Source organism: Notamacropus eugenii, chromosome 6 (genome assembly GCF_028372415.1).
Source record: "Notamacropus eugenii isolate mMacEug1 chromosome 6, mMacEug1.pri_v2, whole genome shotgun sequence".
In the NCBI taxonomy this organism is placed as follows: Eukaryota; Metazoa; Chordata; class Mammalia; order Diprotodontia; family Macropodidae; genus Notamacropus; species Notamacropus eugenii.
In genome coordinates, this window is record NC_092877.1 from 368,755,355 (window position 1) to 368,780,733 (window position 25,379).

At 40.9% G+C, this 25,379-nt stretch overlaps 1 protein-coding gene across 2 annotated transcripts in view; it reads right to left on the minus strand.

The window, feature by feature from the left end:
- Nucleotides 1-25,379, minus strand: part of KCNAB1 (potassium voltage-gated channel subfamily A regulatory beta subunit 1) — a 421,316-nt gene that overhangs the window by 60,106 nt on the left and 335,831 nt on the right. For both annotated transcript variants that reach the window (XM_072618659.1, XM_072618660.1), the window contains exons 6-8: nt 23,806-23,850; nt 20,502-20,545; nt 12,282-12,368 (exon numbers count right to left, since the gene is read on the minus strand). In XM_072618659.1, coding sequence (XP_072474760.1) covers nt 12,282-12,368; nt 20,502-20,545; nt 23,806-23,850 — 176 coding nt within the window. The remainder of the gene's footprint in view (nt 1-12,281; nt 12,369-20,501; nt 20,546-23,805; nt 23,851-25,379) is intronic.

Consider the following 25,379-nt stretch of genomic DNA (forward strand, 5'->3'; position numbering starts at 1 on the left):
AGAACCTGCATGGGGCAGGCAATCACATGGTGGTCAGAAGAAGTGATATAAGAACACTCAAGGTCTCTCTCAAGAACTTTGGATTTGATTGTGTGTGTGACATGGCAGACACTGGCACAGGACCGCTCAGCATAGTGTGCCCGCATCAGAAAGAGTGCTGTGCTCTGTGAGCAAAGCAGAATTGAGACAGCACAAATGAAACACAGGATGCAAAAATTTGGAGTATCCACCCCAAATGTTCACATGGACTTTCTGTGCCCAATTTGTGATAGAGCATCCCAAGCTCATGTTGGTTTGATCAGCCACATTCATAGACACTGAAACTTCACTTTATCCTGGTGATGCCATGTTGGTCCTCTTCGAGGGCTAAGGACAGCAACTCAACTCAACCTCATGTGATCCTTATAATCAACCAGTGAGGGAGGTGATATATTTTTTCCTTATTTTGCAGTTGAGAAAACTGAGGCCAGGAAGTGAATTATTTGTTGTGTTACACAGCTAGTCTGAGGCAGAGTTCAAACTCCTGTCTTCCTCCCTCCAAGTCTAGTGCTCTATCCACTACAGAATGTGTGTGCATGTGTGTGTGTGTACATCAATAACCTGTGATTTAATCACTCCCCCTAGTAAGGGATCTCCATCCACAAACAGAGATCCTGATGTGTCTAAGTTCTGATCTTAGAGAGTTGCCCAGTGCCTTCTCTAACATGTGAGGTGGTTGGTAGTAGATGGTTGTCCTTCAAAAGTTGCTGTGGCTTAAACATCTATCACTCTGTGGCCAAGCTGGTGATGAGTCACTGAATTATTGAGGCTGGTCCTCACACAGCTGACATGCAATCTATTACCAGGCATGCTAGTCAAGTCTATATAGCTAGGCTGACTCTTCCAGGTCTTGGATTCATTGGCATGGTTTAAAAAAAAACCACTCTGGGTCACTTCCAGAGTACAAAGAATGTTAAGGTCAGGAGAGCCTTTACTGGAGACTGGCTGGATCATAGGATCATAAATTTTGAGCTGGAAGAGACCTCAGAGTCCCTCTTTGTACAGAAGGTGGCTTACCCAGGGTCACACAGAAAGGTCAGAATTTGAACCTTGGAGTCTTGTCACCAAATTCATCACTTTATCTACTATGCTGCATTGCTTCTCACAAATATACCCATAGAAATAGAATTGTGTTGGGGTCCAGACTTGGTTTTTCATTGGCACAGGGAGTTCCCCTGTGCAGAAACTCTCTCCATGAATACAGATCTGCACCTGCCTTTCCACTTACTATCTTACAGAGTTGCCTGAGGGACTAAGAGTTTAAGTGATCTATCCAGAGTCACAAAATCTCAGCTAATCTGAGTCAGAGGAATGACTGGAGCCCAGGTCTTCCACATTCTGGAAGACCTCCCCTTTGCCATGCTCCTACATATATAACACAGATGTAGAATGGCATGATAGAGTCAGGAAGATGAATTTAATTCCTACCTCTGAAACTTTCTAGCCATGTGATCTTGGACAGAACACTCTAAGCCTCAGACCACTCCATAGCATTTATCACTCACAAGTTGAGGTACACTTTCTATTTGGGGAAGGGAATTCCAACACCTGAACTCCCCCACATCTGCACAATCATAGAATCTTTGTGTATTCAAATATATAGGAATATGCCCTAATTGGGGGAAAGGAAGGACATATGGGAAAATGAGGTATTAAAGAGTTGAAGAAAATCTTGGAAGAATCTCTGGTGTCCATCCCTATCGGCATACTTTCTCTGGGAAAAAAATGAGATTCATCATTTGGGAAGAGGCTTAATAAGGGAACAGTGAAGGAATATTGAGAGGAGGAGAACCAGAATCCGCTGAGTCAAAGCAACAGATGCTGTCAAGTCCAAATTTCACTCACATTCATACTAGGAGAGAAGGAGTTCATTTAGGGATATTTGCATGAGGATTCTTTTTTTGCCATGAGCTTAGTAGGGTTTAGGGTTTGTCCTTAGAGACAGGAATCATTTTCTCCAAATTAATTTCTTTAAACCTCAGCTGTTACAGCCTCCTAAGCCAAGAGGCTAAATGGATCTGATAGACATGAGGACCCCTGGGGAGCCACACTGCTGGGGTCGGAAATGAAAAGCTTCAGATAATTTTAATCTCATATAATACTCTGGGGCAGTGGAAACTATTACAAATCACCTGCTCAATTCAACCCATCTATTTATCCATCCCACTTCTGGAGAAGGAGCTAACATCAGGCAGTTATGCTTATGGCAGATGAGAATAAAGGACATTTTATGGAACTTGGGGCAGCTGGCCAACACCAGCTCCCTCTCTAAATTACCCTGACATGAATTCAACTAGATCAGAAACATGAAGGGATATTGGAACGAGACCAGTTACAGAGTAGAGAACAAATATTTGTGGATGTCAGAAAATAAGAAGGGACATTATGGAGGAAGCTGAAGTCAGTTTTTGAAGTGGAAAAAATGAAATTAGATTTCCAAATATTTTGACAAACAGTAGAGCTTCAAGAATTCAGGGGAAAGATTTGGTCCTGCAATTCTTCAGTCTTCTAAGAAAGATGATCATAAATAAAGGAGTTAGGTCCAGATAGCATATCGTAGGGTTGGGTCATGAAATCTTAGTCTCCAAAGACCTGACTTGGGATGCTTAATGTCTCTTTCAAGGATGTCCCTTTTTGCATTCTGCCTCTTCCGCTTTTCGTGATTGTTTTGTGGCTTAGTCAGTGAGGATAATTATCACCTCAGGTCCTTCTGGTTTCTACTTTGGAAAACATATTTAACTGGTATTGAAACAAAATCAAAGATTCTTCTTAGCTAATTACTAACATAAACATTTGAGATCAAGCATGTGACTAAGAGGGACAAGATGTAGCCTTGATGGTTTGTCTCAAATAAGTTATTTCTGAAGCACGTATTCACATTACCAGATTCTGTGACAGATGCAACTTGGGAGAGAATCATGTTCAGTGACCTGCTGAGTGAGGTCAAGGATGTGGAGTAAAGCATAGCAGCACATGCCCAAGGTGTTCAACAGTATCAAGGAAGATGTCTTGGCTTTCCAAATGTTTCTGTTCACAAATGACATTGTTTTAATTGCATTGAGCTTGGAACATTATAAAGCCTTCTTCGTAATGTCAATAATAATAATGAGATGACATTTATGTGGCAGCTGAGATATCATCTCATTTGATTCTTATGACAACCCTGGGAGGTAAATTCTATTATTATCCTCATTTCACAGATCAGGAAACTGAGGCTGACAGAGGTTAAGTGACTTGTCCAGGATCACACAACTAGTAGTATCTGACACAGAAATGGAATTATTTTCCTCCTGACATCAAGTGCAATATACTCTATCCACTAAAGATCCACACTGACAAAACAAAGTGGATAAAGAAAATAGATTGCCTGGATGATAACATACAGCTGGATGGATACCCACTGAGCCAGTCCGTCAATAGATACATGTGTATATGCGATATCTATCCAAGATGTCATGTGTGTATGTATGTACTTGCTTGTACAAGCAAGTACATACATATAAGATAAATACTATAAAAAGAAAAATGCTATAGATGAACAATTCGCTAACCCAGAACTGAGGAGGAGTAGGTGGTTGATCTGGGTCATATCTAGGAAACTGTATAATAGTTTCAGTAATCCAAACTGCTCACTGCTATAAGATCTATCTCTTCAATTACAATAATCTCCCAAATGACAGACTACATGGCCATGAATCACAGAATACCATAATCTCATGAGAAGAAAAATGACAAGTAACCCAAAGGTCATGGGGCGTGAATAGGCTTGCAGCACGGGAAGGTCCTGGAAGACATCATGAAGGCTGAGTGAGTGGCAAAAGAGGTGTGTCATCATGCTGCAAGAATAAGAAGCCATGAATAGACGATCCATTTCCTACAATGGTGCCTCTGAGATAGTCAAAGAACTTTAGCATGTGAGACCCTAGTGGAGGATTTATGGAAATGCATGAATTAAGTGGAAAAAGATGATCCTCCTGGGATAAAAGCAAGCAGAATGACAGGCTATGGAGGGATTACGTTATATACCAGTAGAGGGAATACTCATGCCAATGAAATCATGAATCCATTCTATGTTTTTGGGATAGCCAAAGGATTGTAAGAGATTACAAATTTTAGCACTGGAAGAGACCTTAGAGGAAACCAAATGAGGTAACTAAGCCTAGAATGTTCAAGTGATTAAGCCAGTCTCACAAGATAGTAATTAGTCAAGATGAGATTCAAACCCTTGGACTCTAAGGCCAGTCTTCAAAACCCCTGTGCCATGTTGCAGATGAATGGGTGCTTCAGGACAAAATGCCCACATTGTGTCCATAAAAAGCATCAAGACTGATCTTATATGACCTCCTCCTTAATAAAGATGGGGCTTGTTTTCACCCTTATTAACTGACTCTAAATGAATTATTTGAAAGGGAGCATGAAGCATGGGAGTGAAAGTAACTCTTTAGGGCATCTCTTTGTGAATATCTGAAGAATGTTCTATGTGCCAGGATGCATCCAGTCCTTAAGCATACACTGCTAGGAGAAATTTAAAAATGTGAGTAGAGAAAGCTTCTGGAGTTGATGTGGTTAATGGAAGCATCAGAAGGTCCTTGAATACCCTAGAAACTTTGGCACCTTTCAATTTTAGAAGATGAAGGAATGTGGCAATGGTGATCAGCATGATCCATAAGATTGTCTGAACTATAATTAGTAGGAGACTATAGAAAGATTGCTAATTTCCATTAGGAATACTAGAAGAAAAATAGCATGGGTACAGTCCAAATTAGCACATGCTCAAAGGTTGACCCTCTTCTGACCTTGATCTGAAAAGCTGCATATGGCATACTTTGCTTAGAAACTGCCCTTGAAGGACCCCTATAGTGCTTGGAGACTTTTATTCTGGGGTCATAGAAAGAATGGTAAACTGGAAGGATTAATGTGGGACTCAGCAGTACTACAAACAAATACAGAGATGTAACCACTCAGGTAGTATGGGGGTAGTTGAAAAGGGGCTGAGTCTGGAGTTGGGAGAGGCCTTGGTTCAATTCCTGCCTTCAACCTTCCCGCCTTCTTTTCAGATCCATCACATGATCACACAACCACCACTATCATGTTGCTAGTCTAGCCTTGAGTCCAAATGGAAAACAGATTGCTTGCATTGTAGATGGTGAGGAGTCCTCACCGTCAATAGATGTTCATGTTTGTAGATGACATTGGGCTGATTACATCAAACCCCAGAATATTACAGATTCTCCTAAAGAAGATTCAAAGTTATTCAAGGGTTTGGCCCGGTTAGAAAAACCAAGTAGATGAATATTATCTAATGGTCAAATGACGATATGCAGCCCATAACACTGGCCCATCAGTCTGTAAGCCCAGCTGTTAGATGACCCACTCCTAGGATTAAAAAGGAGGAATAGAGTATTTGGACCATATTTGCAAGAAGAATATAAGTTCCTTGAGGACAGGAGATATTCTAATTTTTGTTTTTGAATTCCAAACATCTGACACGATGCCTGGTGCATTATGCTTACTAAAGGCTTGTTGAATCTAAGTGAAAAGAATTGGGGAAATTGGGCAGTTCTTTTAATGACCCTAAACTTCTCCCTGAAAGGATCATCTTTTTTTTTTAATAGCAATGCTATGTTGAGGCCACACAGCAGCAAAGCTGTACATAGCTGAAGAATGGAGAGAATGTGGATGAAACTGCGAATGATGGAAGCAAATGCCGGGAGACTGAGAATTAGCTCGGTTTCCTTTACTCTGATAGAGATCAACCATAAATTTCAAAGGGCTTATGGATCTGGTTTACAACTCATTACTTAAAGGCAGAGAGAAGGCCTTTTACTACTACAGGAAGAAGAAAACTAAAGAATGAAGGAAAGAAGGAGAGGAACAAGAGGAAAAGGAGAAGGAGGAGAAAGAGGAGAAGAAGGATAAGAAGAAGGAGGAGGAGGAGGAGAAGAAGGAGAAGGCAAAGAAGAAGGAGAAGGAGGAGAATAAGAGAAGAAGAGGAGGAGGAAGAAGAGGAGAAAATGGAGAGAGAAAGAAGAGAGAAGCAGAGGAGAGGAAGAGAAGGAAGAGGAAAAAGGAAAAGGAGGAGGGGAGAGGAAGAAGAGGAGGGAGAAGGAGAAGAGAAGGAGAAGGTGGAGGAGGAAGAGAAGGAGAAGAATTAAGGCTTGGGTTGATTTTTCCAAGGAATCATAAAATATTCTATAGATGCCAGAGAATAGATGCCAAACATAGACAGATGGCCCAGCAGATGCTATAAGAGAAAAGAGACTTACTACTGGGTGAACCAAAAAACCAACAAACAAGGGGAGGGGACAAGTAAACACTCTATCATGGGCTGTCAGGACCACATCCCCTTGGCTGCGCTCCCTAGGACTAGATAGTACAAATGAAGCATTCTTCTTTCTTTCCACCCTGCTGGGTTTGGCATTGAGTTAATCTTTTGAGCAGACTTGCTTTTCTGCTGGTTTGTGCTTACAAGCAGGGGCAGAATGGTGTGCGTTGTCCAAGGTGGGAAGGGGAGCTCTAACACATATGGTGTCATTCCAAGGAATGTACAACCAACCAATAAGAGGGTGGGGAGATGGGTGGCATCCTATCCTAGCCAATCACAGGACTCATCGCCACACCACCAAGACACTTTCCCCTGGACACTGACACAATCTCTCTGCTATTCAAGCTCTTCCCACACTCCACTCCCCCCTCGTCTTTCTAAGCTGGTGTTGGTGCTTCCTCATAGCTGTGACCCAGTCATCACTGGGCACCCACCCACAGAAGCAGCAACATGGTTGCTACTGGGAACATTTTGCTCCTCCAACACTCCCAATATACCCACTTTCTCCCAGTTTACCTGGCTGCAACAGAGGGTACTTCATTCCACTCTGAGCCAAGATCCTGTGAATAGAAGCCCCACCGCGCCAGTTTGTGTTGAGGGGAGAATAACACAGTGAGTCCCATACGATGAGTAGTCATAGATGGGTCATGACCTCTTTACATTATATTCCATATCCATATATTCCCCATTCCCCCCACCCTGGCAGTATCGAATCCCCACCAAATCCAACCCTGTCCCAAACTTGCCCATTACTGTCAATCAAACATCTTTCCCCAACCAGATTTATACCCTCACTTCATATGTCTAATCAGGTGCCATTTGTTTTCATTTGACTTTCATCTGACCCCTGCTCTCTGCTGACAAGGTCACAGTCCTAGCTTGGGCTCTCATCCCTTTTCACAAGGACTACTACAAAGACATCCTGATTGATCCACCTGACTTCCAGTCTGCCCCTTCCCCAATTCATCTTCCACATGGCTGCCAAAGAGATTTTCCTAATGCCAAAGACTGACCTTATCACTCTCTCACCTCAGCAAACCCCAAGGGGTCACATGTCTTGGGGTTTCATGCTCAATTTTTTAACTGATAGGGGTATGTGATTAAAAAAAGTTTGGAGACTGGCAGTAATGGCTAGCGTAATGCACTTAAAGTCAGGAAAACCTGGATTCGAAAGCCATCTGTGCTACTCATTAGCTCTATATAGCCCTTTCTGGCCAATCACTTAATCTTTATGCAGGAGACACAACTCCCTAAGACTTGCCTACTAAGGTGTATCTGTGTGGAAACCAGCCTGTATGGAAGGAGTATTCACTCGGACAGTTCCACATGCTAATAAATAATGAAATCATAGATCCCTCAGGTAATTGAATATATTAAAAAAAATTCCAAATGGGGGTCACAGAGCATTGGACACAACTGACAATAATAACTGTAACACAAATACCCAAGGAAACGACATGTGAAGGAAGAAGCTGGGGATGCCATATTGCCAGGATGGTAAAAGAACGTTCCACTGAGCACAGTCCTCTAGTTAAACTCGGTGATAAACAATGAGTGGGAGCTAATGAACATTTACCTCTGAACATGTCTCCTTAAATCAGTATATTTTTCATTTATAAAGCACCATTCTTCAAGTTACTCAAAATGCTTTACAGGAGGTAAAAATCCAATTCAACAATCATGTAAGGCAATATTCTGAACACTGGGCACACAAAGCCCAAAACAAAATAGAACCTGCTCTCAACAAGCTCATATTCTAATTTTGTAAAAACAAAATTAACCTGTGTAGGTTCTTCAGGATTTGGGCAGGATATAGAGACCACCATTCCTACTTGAAGAGGCATAAATTCACTGCCCATCTCTGACTACCTGATTCCTTTCCTCCCTGAACCCTCCACACTCCATCAGTTGTCCAGCCATTTTTCAGTTGTGTCCAACCCTTTGTGACCTTATGTTGTGTTTTCTTAGCAAAGATTCTGGAGTAGTTCACCATTTCCTTCTCCAAATAGATGGAGAAACTGAAGCAAACAGAATTAAGTGACTTGGCCATATAGCTACTGAGTGTCCGAGGTCAGATTTGAACTCAGGAAGATGAGTCTTTCTGACTTCAGGCTTGCACTATGGAGCCATCTAATGCCCTACCCTATGAGAATGTTTCACCTGTTGAATAGGTAACTGGGAATGTTTCAATAAGCCTACTTCTGATGAGCCTGCCCAGTGTTGGGTCATTGTAATCTCCACTGGGCTTTGGAGAAGGTGCAGATTCTGTAACTGGTTCTGGTTCACTAGCCACGTGGTGAGGAGGAGTATCTTTGACTGACGGCAGGAGCTTAGTAGGAATTGGGATATATTTCAAAGGCGTTAGTTAGCTGGCACCTGTCCCTTCCCCTCATTTGCCATCTTCCTACCTGGCAGTGTCCCACAGAGAGAAGAGCGAGAGCTCTGGCCCTCCCTGGCCACCAGTCTCCCAGTACAGGCCTCAGGTTTTCGTCGTGGTGTTTGCTCTTGTATTGTAGTTGAGGGAGATGGCAATGGCCTCAAGAGCTCTGGTGAGCAAGCTCCCTGGAATCTGGCACTTGAGTCAATGCTGGCATTTTGAGTTGAGCATCCATGTCCTGAGGATCTGGGAAGGAGGGGCCTTCTGAGCCTAGCGCATGAACTTGTCGGGAACAATGCTGTATAGAAACTCAGTCACTCAGTCGTCTAAGCCTAAATTCCATTGAAACAAGGGGAAAGGGGTACAGTGAGCCCTGCCAGTGCTGGGAGGGAAGTGTCTATGTTCTTCTTTTTGCTCTAGCTTTGATTCCTTTTGAAATATCCTTTTGTCAAATATCCTTTTGTAAAAGCTAGTTGATGTTCATTTGGCTGCTAATAGTGGAGAGAACACACCAGAACAGAGGCTTGGAGAACTTATGCCCCAACTTCTCAGGGGCATCCCCACAAAGTTAATGAGGGAGATGTAGCTGACCCTGCCCTGGGAGAGCAAAGACAGCATCGTCCCTGCACATGAAGCAGAAAAGCTGAATAAGAGAATGTGTTTCCAGAGACTAGTTCCAATTTCTGAAAACTCCTTGGGATCCAACAAGCAACTGACATATGCCTTCACACTCAGCAGACTCGTTCATCCTAAAAGCAAAGGGCACAAGCATTGTTCTCCTAGGGACAGCATGAGGCTTGGGCTGGAGCACATCCAGCAGGAGTAATTGCTTGGGGATGGACCTAGCTAATCTCTCTCCCACAAAAACAAATAGCTGCAATTGCTATCAGGCACCGTGTTGGTGGGACTGTCCTTTCCTTAGGTTGCATGACATTCTATCACCTGCTCCTGAAGAGGAAGGTGACTCCTGGCTTCTGAGACACAGCATGCCATATTCTTGGACCAGACCAACTTCTGGTGAATGCCCGTTGCTCACTGTTCTTGGCATCCTTACTGTGTACCATGAATTTGGAGCAATAAGGATGCCCCATGAAGCCAGTGGTAATCTTGCCAGAGTTCAATGGCATTAGGTACAGGAAACACATAGGAAACATTTGTAGCTTTATGATTTCTCATTTGGAAGATTACCAAGTGTACTGAGTCCACCAGTCCACTGGAAACCCAGTCCAGAAACACTACTGCCTCTTACTGGTACTTTTTAGTGCCTGTGGGATGGAGGCTGTTCATATCTACCTCTAATTAACAACTTAGAATTTGGTCCCCAGTTGAGGGTATAGCTCAATAGCAGACGATTTCCGTGTTTGAAGGGATCTCAAAAATGTATCCCTGAAAACACAGAGGTACTTCTGCATTTATAAACATAATGGCAAAAATAGAAGGTGAGTTCTCTGACGCACTGACTCTGTGTGTGTGTGTGTGTGTGTGTGTGTGTGTGTGTGTGTGTGTGTGTGAGCACGCCTAGCACAGTGCCTGGTGAATAGCAGGCACTTAATACTTTCTTCTTGAATTCCCTTGTATTAAATCTCTGATGCTGAGTTCCTCCAGAGGCCCTCAGGGCTCAGTTTCCCTAACTCATCCAGTTCCTCTCTCCCATTGCTGCCCACCAAAATCTTCAAGGCTGAATGTAAACGACCTCTCCTCCAGGATAACTTCCTTGATGGTGGCATTATTTCTTCTTCCTCTATAAGACTGCACCTTTTTTTTTTTTAAATTGTTCTCGCCTCCTGCTTCAATTCTTTCCACATTTGTCTTATCTCCTTCCTAGAACAGGATTCTCTTTAGGATAAGGGAGGGCAGAGACTGAGATGGGGAATCGGTGAAACATGGGAGCTTCGACACAGATCCATTGACTTGTTGTATTGGCACCATCCCAGAGGGGATTCAGGCACTACATAAAACAGCCAAGTGGTTTCAGCCAAGACACCCCTCAATGCTACAGCTTACTTGGCAGGTTTTACTAACTTCTGTTTGTTGCCATAGTTATATATGTGATTGAGAAGAGTCTCATATTTTACATTTGAAATCCATGTATGGATCATGTATGGATCATGTATAGACAAATTAGTCTAAAAGAAGTATTCCTCCTTCTAACAGTGCTATTCTTTTGGCATTCAGGCACTCATGTGCAGCAAACTCTCACTTATCCAAGAGTCAGACAACCAGAAAGTACCCAGGCAGGAATAGATTTACCTTTTGCGTGCTACATGGGGTGCTTCACAGGAAGACCCCAGTCCCAAAAATCAGTTGTATCCTCTCACCTCTATTATAACCATTAGACTCATTACATGTGCATTATGAGTTTCATTTCAATTCAATCCAACACACTCTTATTAAATACCTATTATATACAAGATAACATGGCAGTCATTGAGGGTAGAGTCATAGATCTAGAGTTAGGAGGGACATTTCTACAACCACTGGGCTTTTTCTCCGTTCTTGGCCTCAAACTTAGGAATGCTTGACAAATCGAATCGAATTGAATTTTCAAATGTTTGCTGTTGTTTGAAGCAGCTACAGAGGGAAAAAGAAATAATATGGTCACCTTTAAAGATCATCAGCCAACCTGACCATAAAGAGTAGGTAATCAGAGCTTTGGTTCAGGGCTCTCTCATCACCAAGACCTTGCCCCAGCTCCCTAGGGGTGTCAGTGGTTGTCGGAGGGGAACCTGGGCCATCCTGCTGTGCTGGCTCAACTGCATGTGACTAGGGTGGACTGTCCTCTAGGAGTCCCTTCCCCCTCCTTCCCCATTCAGCTGAGATTTCCAGATTTGACTCTGCTGAGCTCCTGGAGGAGTATTACAGGAGCTCAGAAACAGTTTCCTGTTGGATTTCTGCTTGAAGTAAATCCTCCTGGCTTCCATTGCTAGAGACAGAAATAAATGTGGACTAGGGAAGTTTTTATTGAGCAGGAAGAACCAAATTTGATCTAAGGATGGTTAGATAATAAAGTTCCTTGGTAATTAATTTGACTCTTTCGTTAGTGGAATCACAAACAAGAGGATGGACCAGGGAAATGGAACAGGATAATTGGGCAAGGAGAACAAACATTCTCTCCTACTGCCTTTTTTTTCTCTTTAAAGAAAAATGCCATGTTTAGTCAGAAACAGCACTTCCTAAACTGTGCTCTACCAGCCCCTATGGATTCCATGGATAGATTTTAGGGAGTACATGAATGTGGATGGGATAAAAAATATATCTTTATTTTAACTAATCTCTAAGTGAAAATTAGCATTTCCTTTGATTTTGATAACAACCATCACTCTAAGAAGAAACCCATTGGCTTTCTGTGAGCTGTCTAAGAGGTCTATAACATAGACACAGTTAAGAACCCTTGGCCTAAAGGTAAGCACTGAGGACCCATAAGACTTTGAGGCCAATGATGGTTTCACATAGACTTGGCCCCTCCTGAATTGGTTCCATGACCTGCTAGCCCAGGGATGTCCAGCACATTCAATCACTTTGAAACCAGGTAATACTGACCTTCCATGGGTGTGTTACTGTCAGGCCGGTTGGCAAAGACAACATCCACATATTCGAGCTGCAGTCTCTGGAGGGAACCCTTCAGTCCTGAAAGAAACAGCAGAAATACACACACAATCCGTGGGGTTAGAAAAACCTTTAAGTCAACATTGAACAAGCCAATGACTCAACAAGCATTTATAAAGCACCTACTGTAAGCCAGTAAGTACTGGGGATACAAAGAAAGGGAAAAACAGACCTTGGCCCCAGGGAGTTTACCTTCTAATGAATGAAAGGACATTAACAGGATGCTTCACCACATTAAAAAAATGCCAGAGTTCTCCTGAGTGCCCCTTTTATAGACTTTCTATCTTTTTCAGTTATATTAATGCTTCTATTAGAAAACACACTTGAACCTGAAATCAATAAATGTTGGTTGAACTGAATACTGTTTCAGTAATAATGTTCTTCAGAGACTCAGTCATGCCCAGAGTCAGATTTAAGAATAAAGACTACTTCTTTTTTCTTTTAAAGAAATGAAAATCTGTCTTTGCCTTAAGCTTAATCTCTCTGGGTCTCAGGCTCCTTAACTGAGTTGAACTGGAAGGTCTTAATCTGGTGCTAGTGAACTTGTTTTCTATTATTTTAATAACTATTTCAATGTATTTGATTTCCTTTGTGATCCAGCACTTAGCATAGCACCTGGCATGTAGTAGGTGCTTGATAAATGCTTATTGATTGATTGATTCTGTTTTTAATTTTTATCCTCTTAGAAGCTTGAGTCTGAGCAGGATTCTGCAGGTGTCACCAGGCTGTGTTTGGGATCCAGGACACAAGTAAAGGTCAAGAATCTGGACCAAACTGACTCTGAGGTTTCTTCTAGTTCTGTCTCTAAGATCCTGTGACTGCATAACTTTTTTTTTCTTGGTGTGAGAGGGTTAAAAAATTCACCAGGTCAAACATTTAGAGCTAGAAGGAAACTCAGCATCCATCTAGTTCAACCTACTCATTTTTCTGATGAGGACCCTGTAACCCTGAAAAGTTGGGACTCTCCTAGGGATACTGGTAATAAGTGACAGGTTATGGGACTCCAGTGTTCCCTTTTCTTCATATCAAAATCTTTCCCCCAGTAGCCCAGAGATGCATCACATTATGCAAACCTGAGAAGGATCTGTGAGTGTTCAAGTAAGAAACTCCTGGTGTGGGAACTCTCTCCACCAATCACAGAGTGTATATTACAACTTAGAAAATAAATCCTAGGGAGTTGATTGAGACTCAACAAGGTTAAACCACTTGCCCAGGATCATAGAGAGTCAGAAATATGCAGGAAAATATACAGAAAAACTAAATCCAAGAAAATACACATGGGAGCATTACGATTTATGGGGAAATGAATTGAGGGCTTGACCTAGAACATCAATGCCCAGGTATCATGGTCCGTGGAACACTCAAATGTCCTACCATTTTTATTTCGGTCATTCTTTAGAAAAACAACCACTACATTAAGAGTTTGAAAGAAAAAACAGCTGAAAAATAGGAAAATAGTGAGAAAAATGGGAATAAGGCCTTTGGGCCTGATAGCCGTATCCCAGTTCTAATTAATTGGCTGCTTCCTGTGAATAGTCAGAGAAATTAATTAATTTCACTAAAACTAATGTTTTCCTAAAATATTATAGTGGAATGTGATTCAGTGCATCCGAAAGAAAGAAATGTTTTACCTCAGTTTCCTGAAAAACAGCATTTTTTTACCAGCTTAGTTAATTTCATAGGAGGACTGAATATTTTAAATTTGTTTTTTATTATGTGTGTAAAATTCGCTGTGTGTTAAATGAAGCTCTTACAAATTTAAATTTGAGTGACTCAATTTGACTTTTAGCTGGCTTATAAGACAACCATCTTTTTTTTTCCTGATAGGAAAGTGAAGGGTCAGGGTATGGTTTGGGAAATGTTTTGATCAGTGAGATGACAATGGATGGTGAAATGTGAAGTCCAGATTCACTTAGAGGGCTAGTTTAGCTAAGGTCGAATTCTTGGAAGAGCTAATGATATGGCCATTAGCAGGAGACTAGCAACCTCAAATAGTCTGAATTCTCATACCTGCCTCCACCCCCAGAACAGAAATTTCTCTCAATGTTTCTATAATGTTCTCAGCTTGGAGTATCTCCCAATCATCCCAATGGGTACTCTGAAGTTCCTAAAAATTTCTCAAAAGAAAATCAATTTAATTCCTTTGAATTTATCAGAAAATCCATGCTGCAGAACCTTTCTGGGTAAAGTTTATCCTGAAAAGAATTTATTTCCTTCAAATAATTGACATTGTTTTGTGGTATCACTTTCTAGTTTCTTTTCAATAGGACAGTCCCCCCCCCCATTCTTTTCCCCCACCTACCCATGAAGTTTTTAGTGCATGTTTATGTATGCCCTGCAAGGGTTGCTGCTAGAAATTCAGATGAGCTCATGCCACTCTCAAAATGTATGTCCCAGGAAAATTACAAATTAAAGGACTTTGGGGTGGTTAAATTATAATTTCAAAGCCCTGTGGGTCTTGAGCTACTTACTTAACAGAAGTTTGAGATGTGCCCTTTGGCAAAGGGAAGCCTCCTTCTGTAAGACATTTACCTCAGGTATCCAGCTTTTAAATTTGAATTTGGGCATCTGGGCTTGGATCCAAGATATTTTCAATGTTAATCCTTTTTGTTCAAGTCTTTTTTTAAATCAGATTTCTTCCCCCTCTCCCCTAAAACAAGTGCAGCATGTTCATGGTCAAGGGCACACCAAAATGGTGAGATTATCCTTGCCAGGGCTTTCATGGGGATCAAGGGAGAGATAACTTCTCTAAGTAGTTCTGAAACCCTAAAGCCAGCTTTTGTGTCAGGTCTTAGAATGCTTAGCTTCCTTCAAAGCCCGGGTTCAGATATTACCTTTCACAAGAGGTCTTTCCTGAGCTCCTCAGACATCAAGGTGATATAGGGGAGAGAAAGCTAAGCACGGAGTTATGAAAATCTAAGATCAGATCCATCCTCAGACACTTACTAGCTCTGTGACCCTGAGCAAATCACCTAACCACCGTCTGCCTCAGTTTCCTCATTTGTAAAATGGGGATCATAATAACATCTACTTTCCAGGGTTGTCCTGAGGATCAAATAAGATATTTGTAAACTCTGCTTAGCAAAGTGACTGGCACATAATGGGTACAATAGAAACACTAGCTATTATTATGATCATGACTCTGTCTTGAAATGATTTTGGATCACTTTGTATTTAGATGTCTGTGTCCTCATTTTATCTCTCCCCTTCCTCCAAGTAGAATATAAGTTACTTGACTACAAGGACTCTTTGGGGTTTTATCCTTGTATCTCTAACACCCTGCACAGTGCTTTGAACTGGTGAGGGAACTGGAGGAGAATCTATTATTTCACTGCTATGGGGAAGTCCTGGTGTGAAAATTTTCTTTACCAATGCAGATCAACAATTTATGTTCTTAGAGAGTTGGGGGGGAGGGACAGTGAGAGAGTAAGCAACTGACCCAAAGTTCCTCAGCCAGTATATGTCGGAGGAGGGACCCAATCCCCAGCCAGAGAGCAGCCTTGTATCTACTAGCGCTTTGGTAAATTAGATTAAAGTATTAGGAAAATGAAGAATAAGATATGGCATCCAATTTCCTTCCATTGTCAATGAAACTCTTGGACAAGATTCTCTGATTTACTGCATCATTTAGAAGTCACATTTTCAAAATATGCCTTTTATATTGTTAGGTAGAGGGCTCATTTACCTAATGAGTTCTAGAGTCATATTTGGCAAAGAAGCAGTAGAGTATTTTAGCACTAGGTAGGGATTTTGTAACATTTAACTAAAGTAAACCCCGCCCCCCTCCTAAGAGAGGGAACACAGAGTAGTGTGGTGATTCCCAATATTTTTGTTTATTTTAAAAAACCTTAGCAGCAGCAACAATGTTATATTGTGACAACCCCACCCTGAATTCTTAATATTCTTTCCAATTATAAATAATATTTAGTATGAACCCCTTGAACTGAACTGGGGTTCATGTTCCTGAATCACTGAACTGGGACCATGAGAGTATTAAGTGGAATGTGAGATCTGCAATCAGGAGGACCTGCTTCTGAATTCTGCCCCAAACTCTTGCCACCCACCGGGGTGATACTGTCTAAGTGACTCAGTTCCCTCATCTGTAAAATGAACAGGATGGGTCTGATGTTCTCCAGGGTCCCCTCTAACTCTACTTCTCAGCTTGTAGGAATATTGTTTTCCCAGTCATAGAAATCTTAGAGAATGTTGTACCTGTCTGGAACAAAGACAAGGACTTTGCATTCATTGTGTGTGAGGCCTTTAATGGGAGGTTTTCAAAGTCTATTGATGCATAAATAAAGCTCATTTTGTACTTCACAAACTATGCTGCTTGGCCAAGGTCATCCCTCTCCCCTCCTCCCCAGATACAGGGCTGACTACATGTGAATTTGGCTTCTGCCTCAAGGCCCTTGTCCTATCAAATTCCCATTCCTCTTTATTGGCTAAGTTCAGAACAGTGGAGATGAAAGGGAGGGAAGCTAGATTGGATATGTACACATGGAGAATAAGATGGGAAAGACTCAACAGATGGAATCCCCAGGAGGCAGTGTTCAGTGAATGAGCCAGTGAACAGAATGCTGCTGGAGATTGAGTCTGATATAGGTTTGAGCCAAAGGCCAAACTCATATTAGGACTAGAGAAATTAGAGCCCTGTCCATCAAGATCAGCATGGGAAATGTCAGACTACGGTTATTGTCAGTGATGCTAGTCAATCACAAGACAGCTTCACCTAGCTGAGTTTTTTTTTTAAAGAGGTTCATTCAGCATCTCTGTTTTTAAGTACCATTCACCAAAATGGTGACTCTGGTCATTGGCATTCCAGGTGTAGGAGCTGATGAAAAAATTACAGAGCTTGAAGTCTCTCCAGATTTTTCTGAGTCTAAAGATCTAGTGGTTGTGTCTTCCTTCATTATCCCTAAGGTTTTCTCATTATAGTCTGGCCATAAGTATTCTTAAAAATGGATCTGTTTCTGTCTCTGTCTCTCTCTTTCTCTCTCTCTCTGTCTCTGTCTCTCTCTGTCTTTCTCTCTCTGTCTCTGTCTGTCTGTCTGTCTGTCTGTCTGTCTGTCTGTCTGTCTGTCTCTCTTCCTTCCCTCCCCCCTGCCTCAGTATTTCTGGGATCTTTCTATCTCCTATACTTGCCTGAAACTATAAACTATAAAATCATTTTTAAAAAACCTAGTTTTTAAATCTCAAAAGTTTTCTTTTTTGAGTTAATGTTCATATCTGGGGCAGTGTTCATTTGGGCTAAACTTGTTGGCTCTTCTGGAGAGATTAACTCCTCAGAGAACAACTATCAAATTCACTTGGGGGAGGGAAATTTTGGGCATTGCTATCAAGCTTTATGAGGTCTGAATAAAATTGACTTTACAAAAAAGTATTCTGAAATTATGCACAAATGTTAGGAGAAGATTAAACTAATGGGAATTCAATGCCCTGCCTTATCTCTTGCTATATAGGCTCAGTCCTTCTCAATTTCTCTTTTATTCTCCTCAATTTTACCTTTTTGTCTTCTTTACTGATTTCCATCCTATGTCATTCCTTGAATTAAAAAAAAAATTCCTGATTTTCTTCTTTAGAGGTTGGGGATAATAATTAATCCCTGTTCTTCTATTTGTTTAGACTCAGATCTTTTCTGCATTGGCTGAGTACAACTACAGGTCAGCGGTGATGGTTATTAGACATGGTAGCAGTGAGAGATAGCTGGGTGTTAAAACTTTACAATGCCAAGCTGATTCCTGTGGTCTGAGGAAGCCATTATTGCCACACTGTACTTTTTAGAAGCCAAGAACAGAAGGGATGTCCTAGAACTCCCACCCTGAGAATTCCTCCACAGCCAAAATATGTCTCTTTGCTCTGGCAGCAAGATGATTTACTTTGGCAGTGAAATTCTGTACATAGAGAAGGGTTAAGCAGTGGCAGGAGCTCAGGGTCCCTTTAGCCTACATCTGGTGAGACATGAAAAAAAATACTTCTTGCAAAAGAGTAACAAAGAAATAAGCAACCTGGGTTGCAGTTAATAATAATAATGATGATAGAAAAGCATCACGACGCTGTGTATGGAGTCAGCTTAAGAGCTAGGAAGACCTGAGTTCAAATCTTGCTTCTGAATATATACCAGACAAACTGTATAACTGCCCGTAGTTGTACAGAGAAGGCAGTTTTGCATCGGTGGGAGTCACCTCACAAAGGATTTCTCTATACAGATAACTCACAGGTGCAGTCCCAATCAATGGTGATGATGATAAAAATAAAACAACCTAGTTATCACAGTGGATAGAGCACTGGAGCGTGGGTTCAAATTCAGCTTCAGACACTTCCCAGCTGTGTCACCTTGGGCAAGTCACTTAACCTCTGTCTGCCTCAGTTTCCTCATTTATAAAATGGGGATCATAATAACATCTACTTTCCAGGGTTGTTCTGAGGATCAAATGATATAACATTTGTAATGTGCTTTATAAACCTTAAAGGGTTATTGTATGTATATATATATATTGCATTATATATATTGTATATAAATTCACATAACATATTATAGCACAATTATGATATTAATATGATTATTCCATAAATTAATATAACAATTATAACATGATATTTCTAATATTGTAATAATTATAATTTTTATATCTGTTACAATATTTCCATGCAGATAAAATATAGGTGGTCATACTCTTTGGAAATGTTTGGGACCTGATGGCCAGCACTTAATAAATACTTACTGAATTAAATTTATTTAAATACATTCCTTAAGGAAAGGGTAAGAAATGTCATTACAGTGAAAGATTTAACAAGTGCTTCATGCATGGGCATTCCAGGGTGGCAGGAGAGAAGTGGGCAGAAAGTCTAATAGTCTAGTTAAAAAAACTCAGGGAGATCTGATGAACCACAGGGAAGTCTTTACTTCATATTCTGGATGTCCCCTCATCGACGCACATGCTGTAAGCTCTCTGAGGGCTGGGATTGTTTCAAGATTTTGTATTTGTTTTCTTTGGTATTGCCTGATACCATGCCCTTTATGTAGCAAGCATGACTAAAGGTTTGTGGAATACATCGAATAAAGGTACAAGTGAAAATAAGCCAAGAAGAGAAGAGCAGTACTTTTATGAGGAGATAAACAAAGGGAGAACTGAGAGGAAAAATGGAAGGGTGATGAAGTTAATGAAAAGTTAATGAAAAAGTTAACGAAGAAAGACCTAGAAATTTTTTCTGCAGTCTCCTTGAGTAATGAAATTTAGAATTTTTACTAAATCCTTACTAGGATTTAAAAAAAATTTAAATTTAGGAAATTGACTTCTCACTTCTAAGAGATACAAGGGTCTGGCCAGAAATACTGCTCTGTGGAATTAAGGAGTTTTCTTAAACAGACCATGGTTAATTTTATCAAGGTTCTCTCCCCCTCCCCCCCCACCTAGATCTTACAGTGTTGTTGTATGAATCAGATGAGATAACATGATAATCAGGATTATCTGTAAATGTGAGTTAAACTCTGTAAATGTGAGTTACCATCATTGCCCTCTCTATTAAAGCTCTATGCAAAAGATTTCAACTAGCTTCCAAATGGGAAATAATTTCCTCCATTTCAATATTGTCTTCCAGGCTGTGTTGCTGGCCCAATGAGTAGACTGAGAACCATGCAATGGGTAAGATGGTTCAAATGCAGAGGAAAGGAGGCTGACATGGGCTTTACATCAACTGAGCTCCACCCCAACTCTGCCCCTTGCTAGCTGTCTGACTTTAGACAAGTCACCTTGCAAGTCACCAGGCCTCAGTTTCTTCAACTGTAAAATGAGGACCTCGTACTAGATAATAAGCTATAAGGTCCCTACTAACTGTAACTCTACAATGTGGCTTTCATTCTTGGCAAGAAAGGGGAACTTACAGAATTCTGGACCTGTGGAAAGCTACTACAGAAAAGTACGACTGCTTCTGGGTAGCATTTTCATCATCCTAGTAGCAGCCTCCATGAGAATCTTTTGGATAGCTCCACCTTTCCTCTTTTGCTTAAATTTACAGAAGCTGAAACAACCACAGCCCTTTTATGTAGGTATTAGGATGACTCTCCAGGCTGTCTGGGTCTTCACTGGTCAAGTGCTTTCCTTTCCTGAATCATTAATTCACAAAATCCAGTGGAAGAGCAGAAAGAATACTTACCTTCAATGATGTGTTTTCGTGACAATCCTCTTTCCGTTTCAGCTCTGCCAAGATAAAAGAGGCAAATGACTGTGAGTGGGGGTGGCTGCTAGGTAGATTTTGTTTTTTTTTTCTTGTTCTAGGAATACTGAAGAAAAATGTTCTCACTTAGACAGACCTGCTAATTTTATACACTGTTCTCGGCAAATACTTTGTGCTGGGTGGGTAGAGACCAGTGAGGAGGCTGGCTCTCGGTGAACTTTTTCATTGAAGTCTCAGTGAGATAAATTAAGCATGGACTGTCATAGGGACATTACCATTTATCCTCAACAATACTGCGATTGCCCTGTAACTCAGGGACATTCGCAGCACCCACATAGGATTTAATAGAGTTTCAACTCTCCCTATGTTCTTTTCTTTGGAGGCGGGGTAGATGAAAGATGGGCACTGATGACTTCAATCAAACAGCTTAATTGCTTCAAAGGCACAGTGTTGAATCTATTACACATAGAGTGACTGAAGTTTCCTTGGTGATGAAGCCCATCTTTGGTCTGCCAGTAATTGGTGAGACTTGGGAGGGGAATTGAGCTGCTGGCCAGGTAATGTACCTGGCAGAGAAGATTTGATTTTGGGAATGCTGGGTGAAGTGGCCAGCCAGCAGTTCTGGGCTTATCTTCAACCTCTTAATTCACTGCCCACTGTGGGCAGGTTGAAGATGATTTGCACTGTAAAGATGGCAGGCAAACATCTGTTTCTCACGTTCACTTCAGCAAGAACTACAGATCTAGTGTTCGTAACAGAATCATGCTGGGAAACATCAAGAGCAGAAGCAAAAGCATCACTTCTGAGGTCATTGGCCAAATAAGAAGGCATAAGGTAGTTGATTTGTTGATTTTCTGGAGAAGTCATCATGCATCATACCTCACCTTGTTCTTAAGGTCGAAGAACCATATTGCTCTGAGTCCTTGTGATACTCACTAGCTATTTAAGCCGGAGTAATTCACTCAGCTGCTGTGCCTCAGTTTCTCCACATGAAAAATGAGGCAATGTTTCTTCTGCTTAGGTCACAGTATTATCATAAAGAAAGCATTTTGTAAATGGTAAACTTCTTTGTAAATGTGAACTATGAGTATTATTACTAATACAATTATATGTAATAATATATTAATGACTGTTATTATCACAGTATCATTGTTTCCCATAGAGACTGAGACATAATTTAGTAACAAAGAATTTCAAATGAAAAAAATAGTGAGCTCTGCCAAGAATTATTTGTTGATTCCCATTTTGTTCAACCCCATGATGTTGATATGATTGACTCCACTGTGAAAGGAAACCCAGATCAAAGATATCAGAGGCAGAAGAGATGTTGGAGATCAACTGACATCAGACCTGGGGTCTGTGGACAGGTTTTAAAAAATATTTTGATACCTGTATTTCAAGGTAATTGATCTCTTTTGCAATCTTACCTATTTATTTTATGTTTTGAAAAACATTATTCTGAGAAGGGATCCTCCAGTTTCTCTAGACTGTCAAAGGGGCTCATGACTCCCCAAATGGTAATAGCCCTTTGATCTATTCTAACCATTTCATTTTAATAAAAAAATTCACATTTGTAACTCACAAGTTTTAGAAAGTATTTTTTGTAGATGAGGAAAGTGGGTCTCAGAGAAGTCAATTGACTTCTCCAAGGTTCATAAGTGGCAAGGTCAGAATTTGAATACAGTCCTGTGGCTTCTGAAGTCAGCATGATGCCCCGCTGCCTCTTTTGGGAAGCCTTACCTTTCAGTCATAGCTCAGTTCACTGCTGTCCTCTCAATCCTCACCCAGCAATCTGGGGTTCCCTCCGACTTCCTACTTTGTTTGCATTCGGGAGTCACCTTTTAACCAATAAGACTGCTCAGAATATATTCTCTTTTAAACAATTAAAGGTGACTGGTCTGCCTTAGTTCAGGTCCCCACTAATATCATGGCTCTTAAACAGGATTTTCTCCTGGCCAGTACAGTAGGCAGAAGGGATTCTACCAGCCCGTAAATTTAAATTGTGGATGAAATGTGTCTGCTGCACCAATTTCTTTTGGACAGAGGCTATTGTAAAAGACAACAATAAACCATCGGCCCTTATTTCTTATGTAAACTAGATAATACTATATTACTCAACGAAGCAATCATTCTTCTAGTGTGTTGTCTCCTCTGTGCAGTTTCTAAAATATAAGCCAGGCTTTGGGTCCACGGCATCAGCCAAAACAATAGCCTAGTAAAATAGAACAAGGCAGATGCTATAAATCTACATTATTCATATGTAGTGCTGCTTTATTTATATTCATACTGCATTGGAGTATAAATCGAAATTCTATCTCCCCAACTTCATATTCATTGTGAGTAGCTTCAAAGAATCAAGGAAAATATATATTTTCTCTCCTCGTGGAATAGTCTAGACAAGATTCTTTCTTCTGGATTTTTATCAATCTATCAATCACAGGTAGTCACTAAGGGCCTTCCAGACTCGTTGGCTTTCCATGTTTCATGAGAATAGCATGGGGCAATCAAATCTGCTGGTAGAGCTTACAGGGTTATGCATTTTTCCTGAAGTCCAGCCTGCGTTTTCTGTTGAATAATGTATTTACAACCTGAAATGCACGAAGGGAGCAAGAGAAGTCATTTCATCCTCCAAAGTTTGGATGGCATGTCCAAAACAAAGAGACTCATTCTCTTTCATTTGGCTTGACCCCAAGTAACATAGAGATCCCATTTTCATCTCCAATGAGATGGTAGCTCTCTGAGCTCACTGCAAGGAGCAGGGATTGCAGCACAGACCGAGACTGGGGGGAAGGCAGGCCAGATATTTCTCACTCTGCAGTAAAAACTATTGCACATTTTGGCAGGTTGGAGGGGTTTTCCTCCTCTGAAGATTTGTGTTTATTTTCTCTTGCTGAAATTTGAAATGTGATTTACAATCAGGACCATAGGTGAAAATACTCTTTGGAAATCTTGGCTTTCCAAGCATTTCACAAAGTTGCTGCACCATCTTCCATTTCATCTACTTCATTGTGCCCAGGTCTAATGCAAGGCCAATTAGGGTTAAGGTTAGAATCAGAGCAGAGCATATTTAGGGTTAGAAATGGAGCACATTTAGGGTTAGGGTTAGGGCCTGATAGAATCTAAAAGGCCAATTACTTCATTAAATATTCACTTTTCACATATTGCCATTAGGTGAGAAAAAGATTACTCCCATGGATCTCGATAAGCAGACAAAACTTGTTTTCTGAATGCATCACTACAGAAGAGTCCTGTTAGGCTGGAGGGTTAGATATAATCTACTTACTTTCCACCCCAGTAGAGTTTGGTTGTTATAACCAGGCTGGATCTCCTGTACATTAAAAAAACAAAACCAAGAAGTAACCAGATCAGTGCCAGGATAAAGCCCATACAATAACAGTATTATTGTGCCATCAGAAAGAACTCACTGTTTCATATTTGAAGCATCTGCTTAGAGATGTGAAGTGTTCATCTAACATCGCTGGAGTTTGGTCACAAAGGGCAAGGTGAAGAGGAGGAGTTGGACAAGGGTGGGAGGATACCATGGTAGGGTGGGATTGGTGTCAGTACATGATGATGCAAGAGGGCTGAAGGTGAATGAGAGTGGGTAGAGAAGGCTAAGCAGTGATGGTGACTGGGAATGGCTTGGCAAAGGTACCCTTTAGAGACATAAACAGATTGCTCCTATGGAAAATACTTTACCAATTTATTAACCGTATAATAATGACAGCTAACATTTACATGCTACTTTAAGGTTTACAAAGCACTTTATAGATACCTCATTGAATCTTCAGAACAATCCTGGAAGATAGGAGCTGTTATTATTTCAGTTTTATGGATTAGGAAAGAGACCAAGACATAGGTCAAGTGACTTGCTAAGTCACACAGCTAGTAGGTATCTGAGGCTGGATTTGAACTTGGGTTTTCTTGACTTCAGGGCTAGTGCTCTATCTACTGAACATCCTAGATGAGTTTACTTTAGACACTCATCCATCCCAAACTCCTAAAGAAAGGAAAGGAGAAAATGACACATGTTCCTTTTCAATGGCCAATATCCTTAGTGGTCCCCAAAGGTTAGCCAGCGTACCTTCTCAACTGGGTAACATTCATCAGAATTTGGCCAGTTAGCTTTAGATAGAGGTTCCAATAATACTAATTATATTTACTGACTCAAAGTTTCTTAAATACTGGAACAAAAGAGAGCTTACTTTTAGTAAATAGTTACAGAATCTTTGGCTCAAAGTTCTAACATCTGACTCTTGGTAATACAAGACCTGGGATTCCTGGAAGAAAATATAAACTACCTCACCAAGGAAGCCCCCCCTCCCCCCAGTGATGTGCATTCTTGGCATGCCAAGCATCTCTTGAGGTTCACAGAACACATGATGTGCATAGAAGGCCTGCCCAAGAGACTAATTTTATTTCTTGAGATACATAATTCAGTTTTATTCTTCCAGGAAAAAAAATCTCTGATCCTGGTTTCAAAGTCTTAAAACAATTGGAGAGCCCTTGAATTAAAGGTATTTATGACTACGTCTACTGAGCAAGAGGTGCTAGCACAGGTGCATTAAAACCCTTATCAAAGTCCATTATGATTATGAAAACCAACGCAGACAATGCTGGTAATTCAAACAAGGCAGTTGCACAGAGGAAAGGCTGTAGAAAGTGTCACCAAATCCTCTCCCACACCCTCTGTATTTCTCAAGAACTAATTTGAAAGACATTTGTTGAGGATCTGCCTATATGAATAAATAGGCATTATTGCTACTAACTCAGAGAGACCATAATCAAGGCACTGCAACTCCCCAGGACTCAATTTCATCATTTATAAAGTGAGAGGATTGGACCAGACAACCTCCA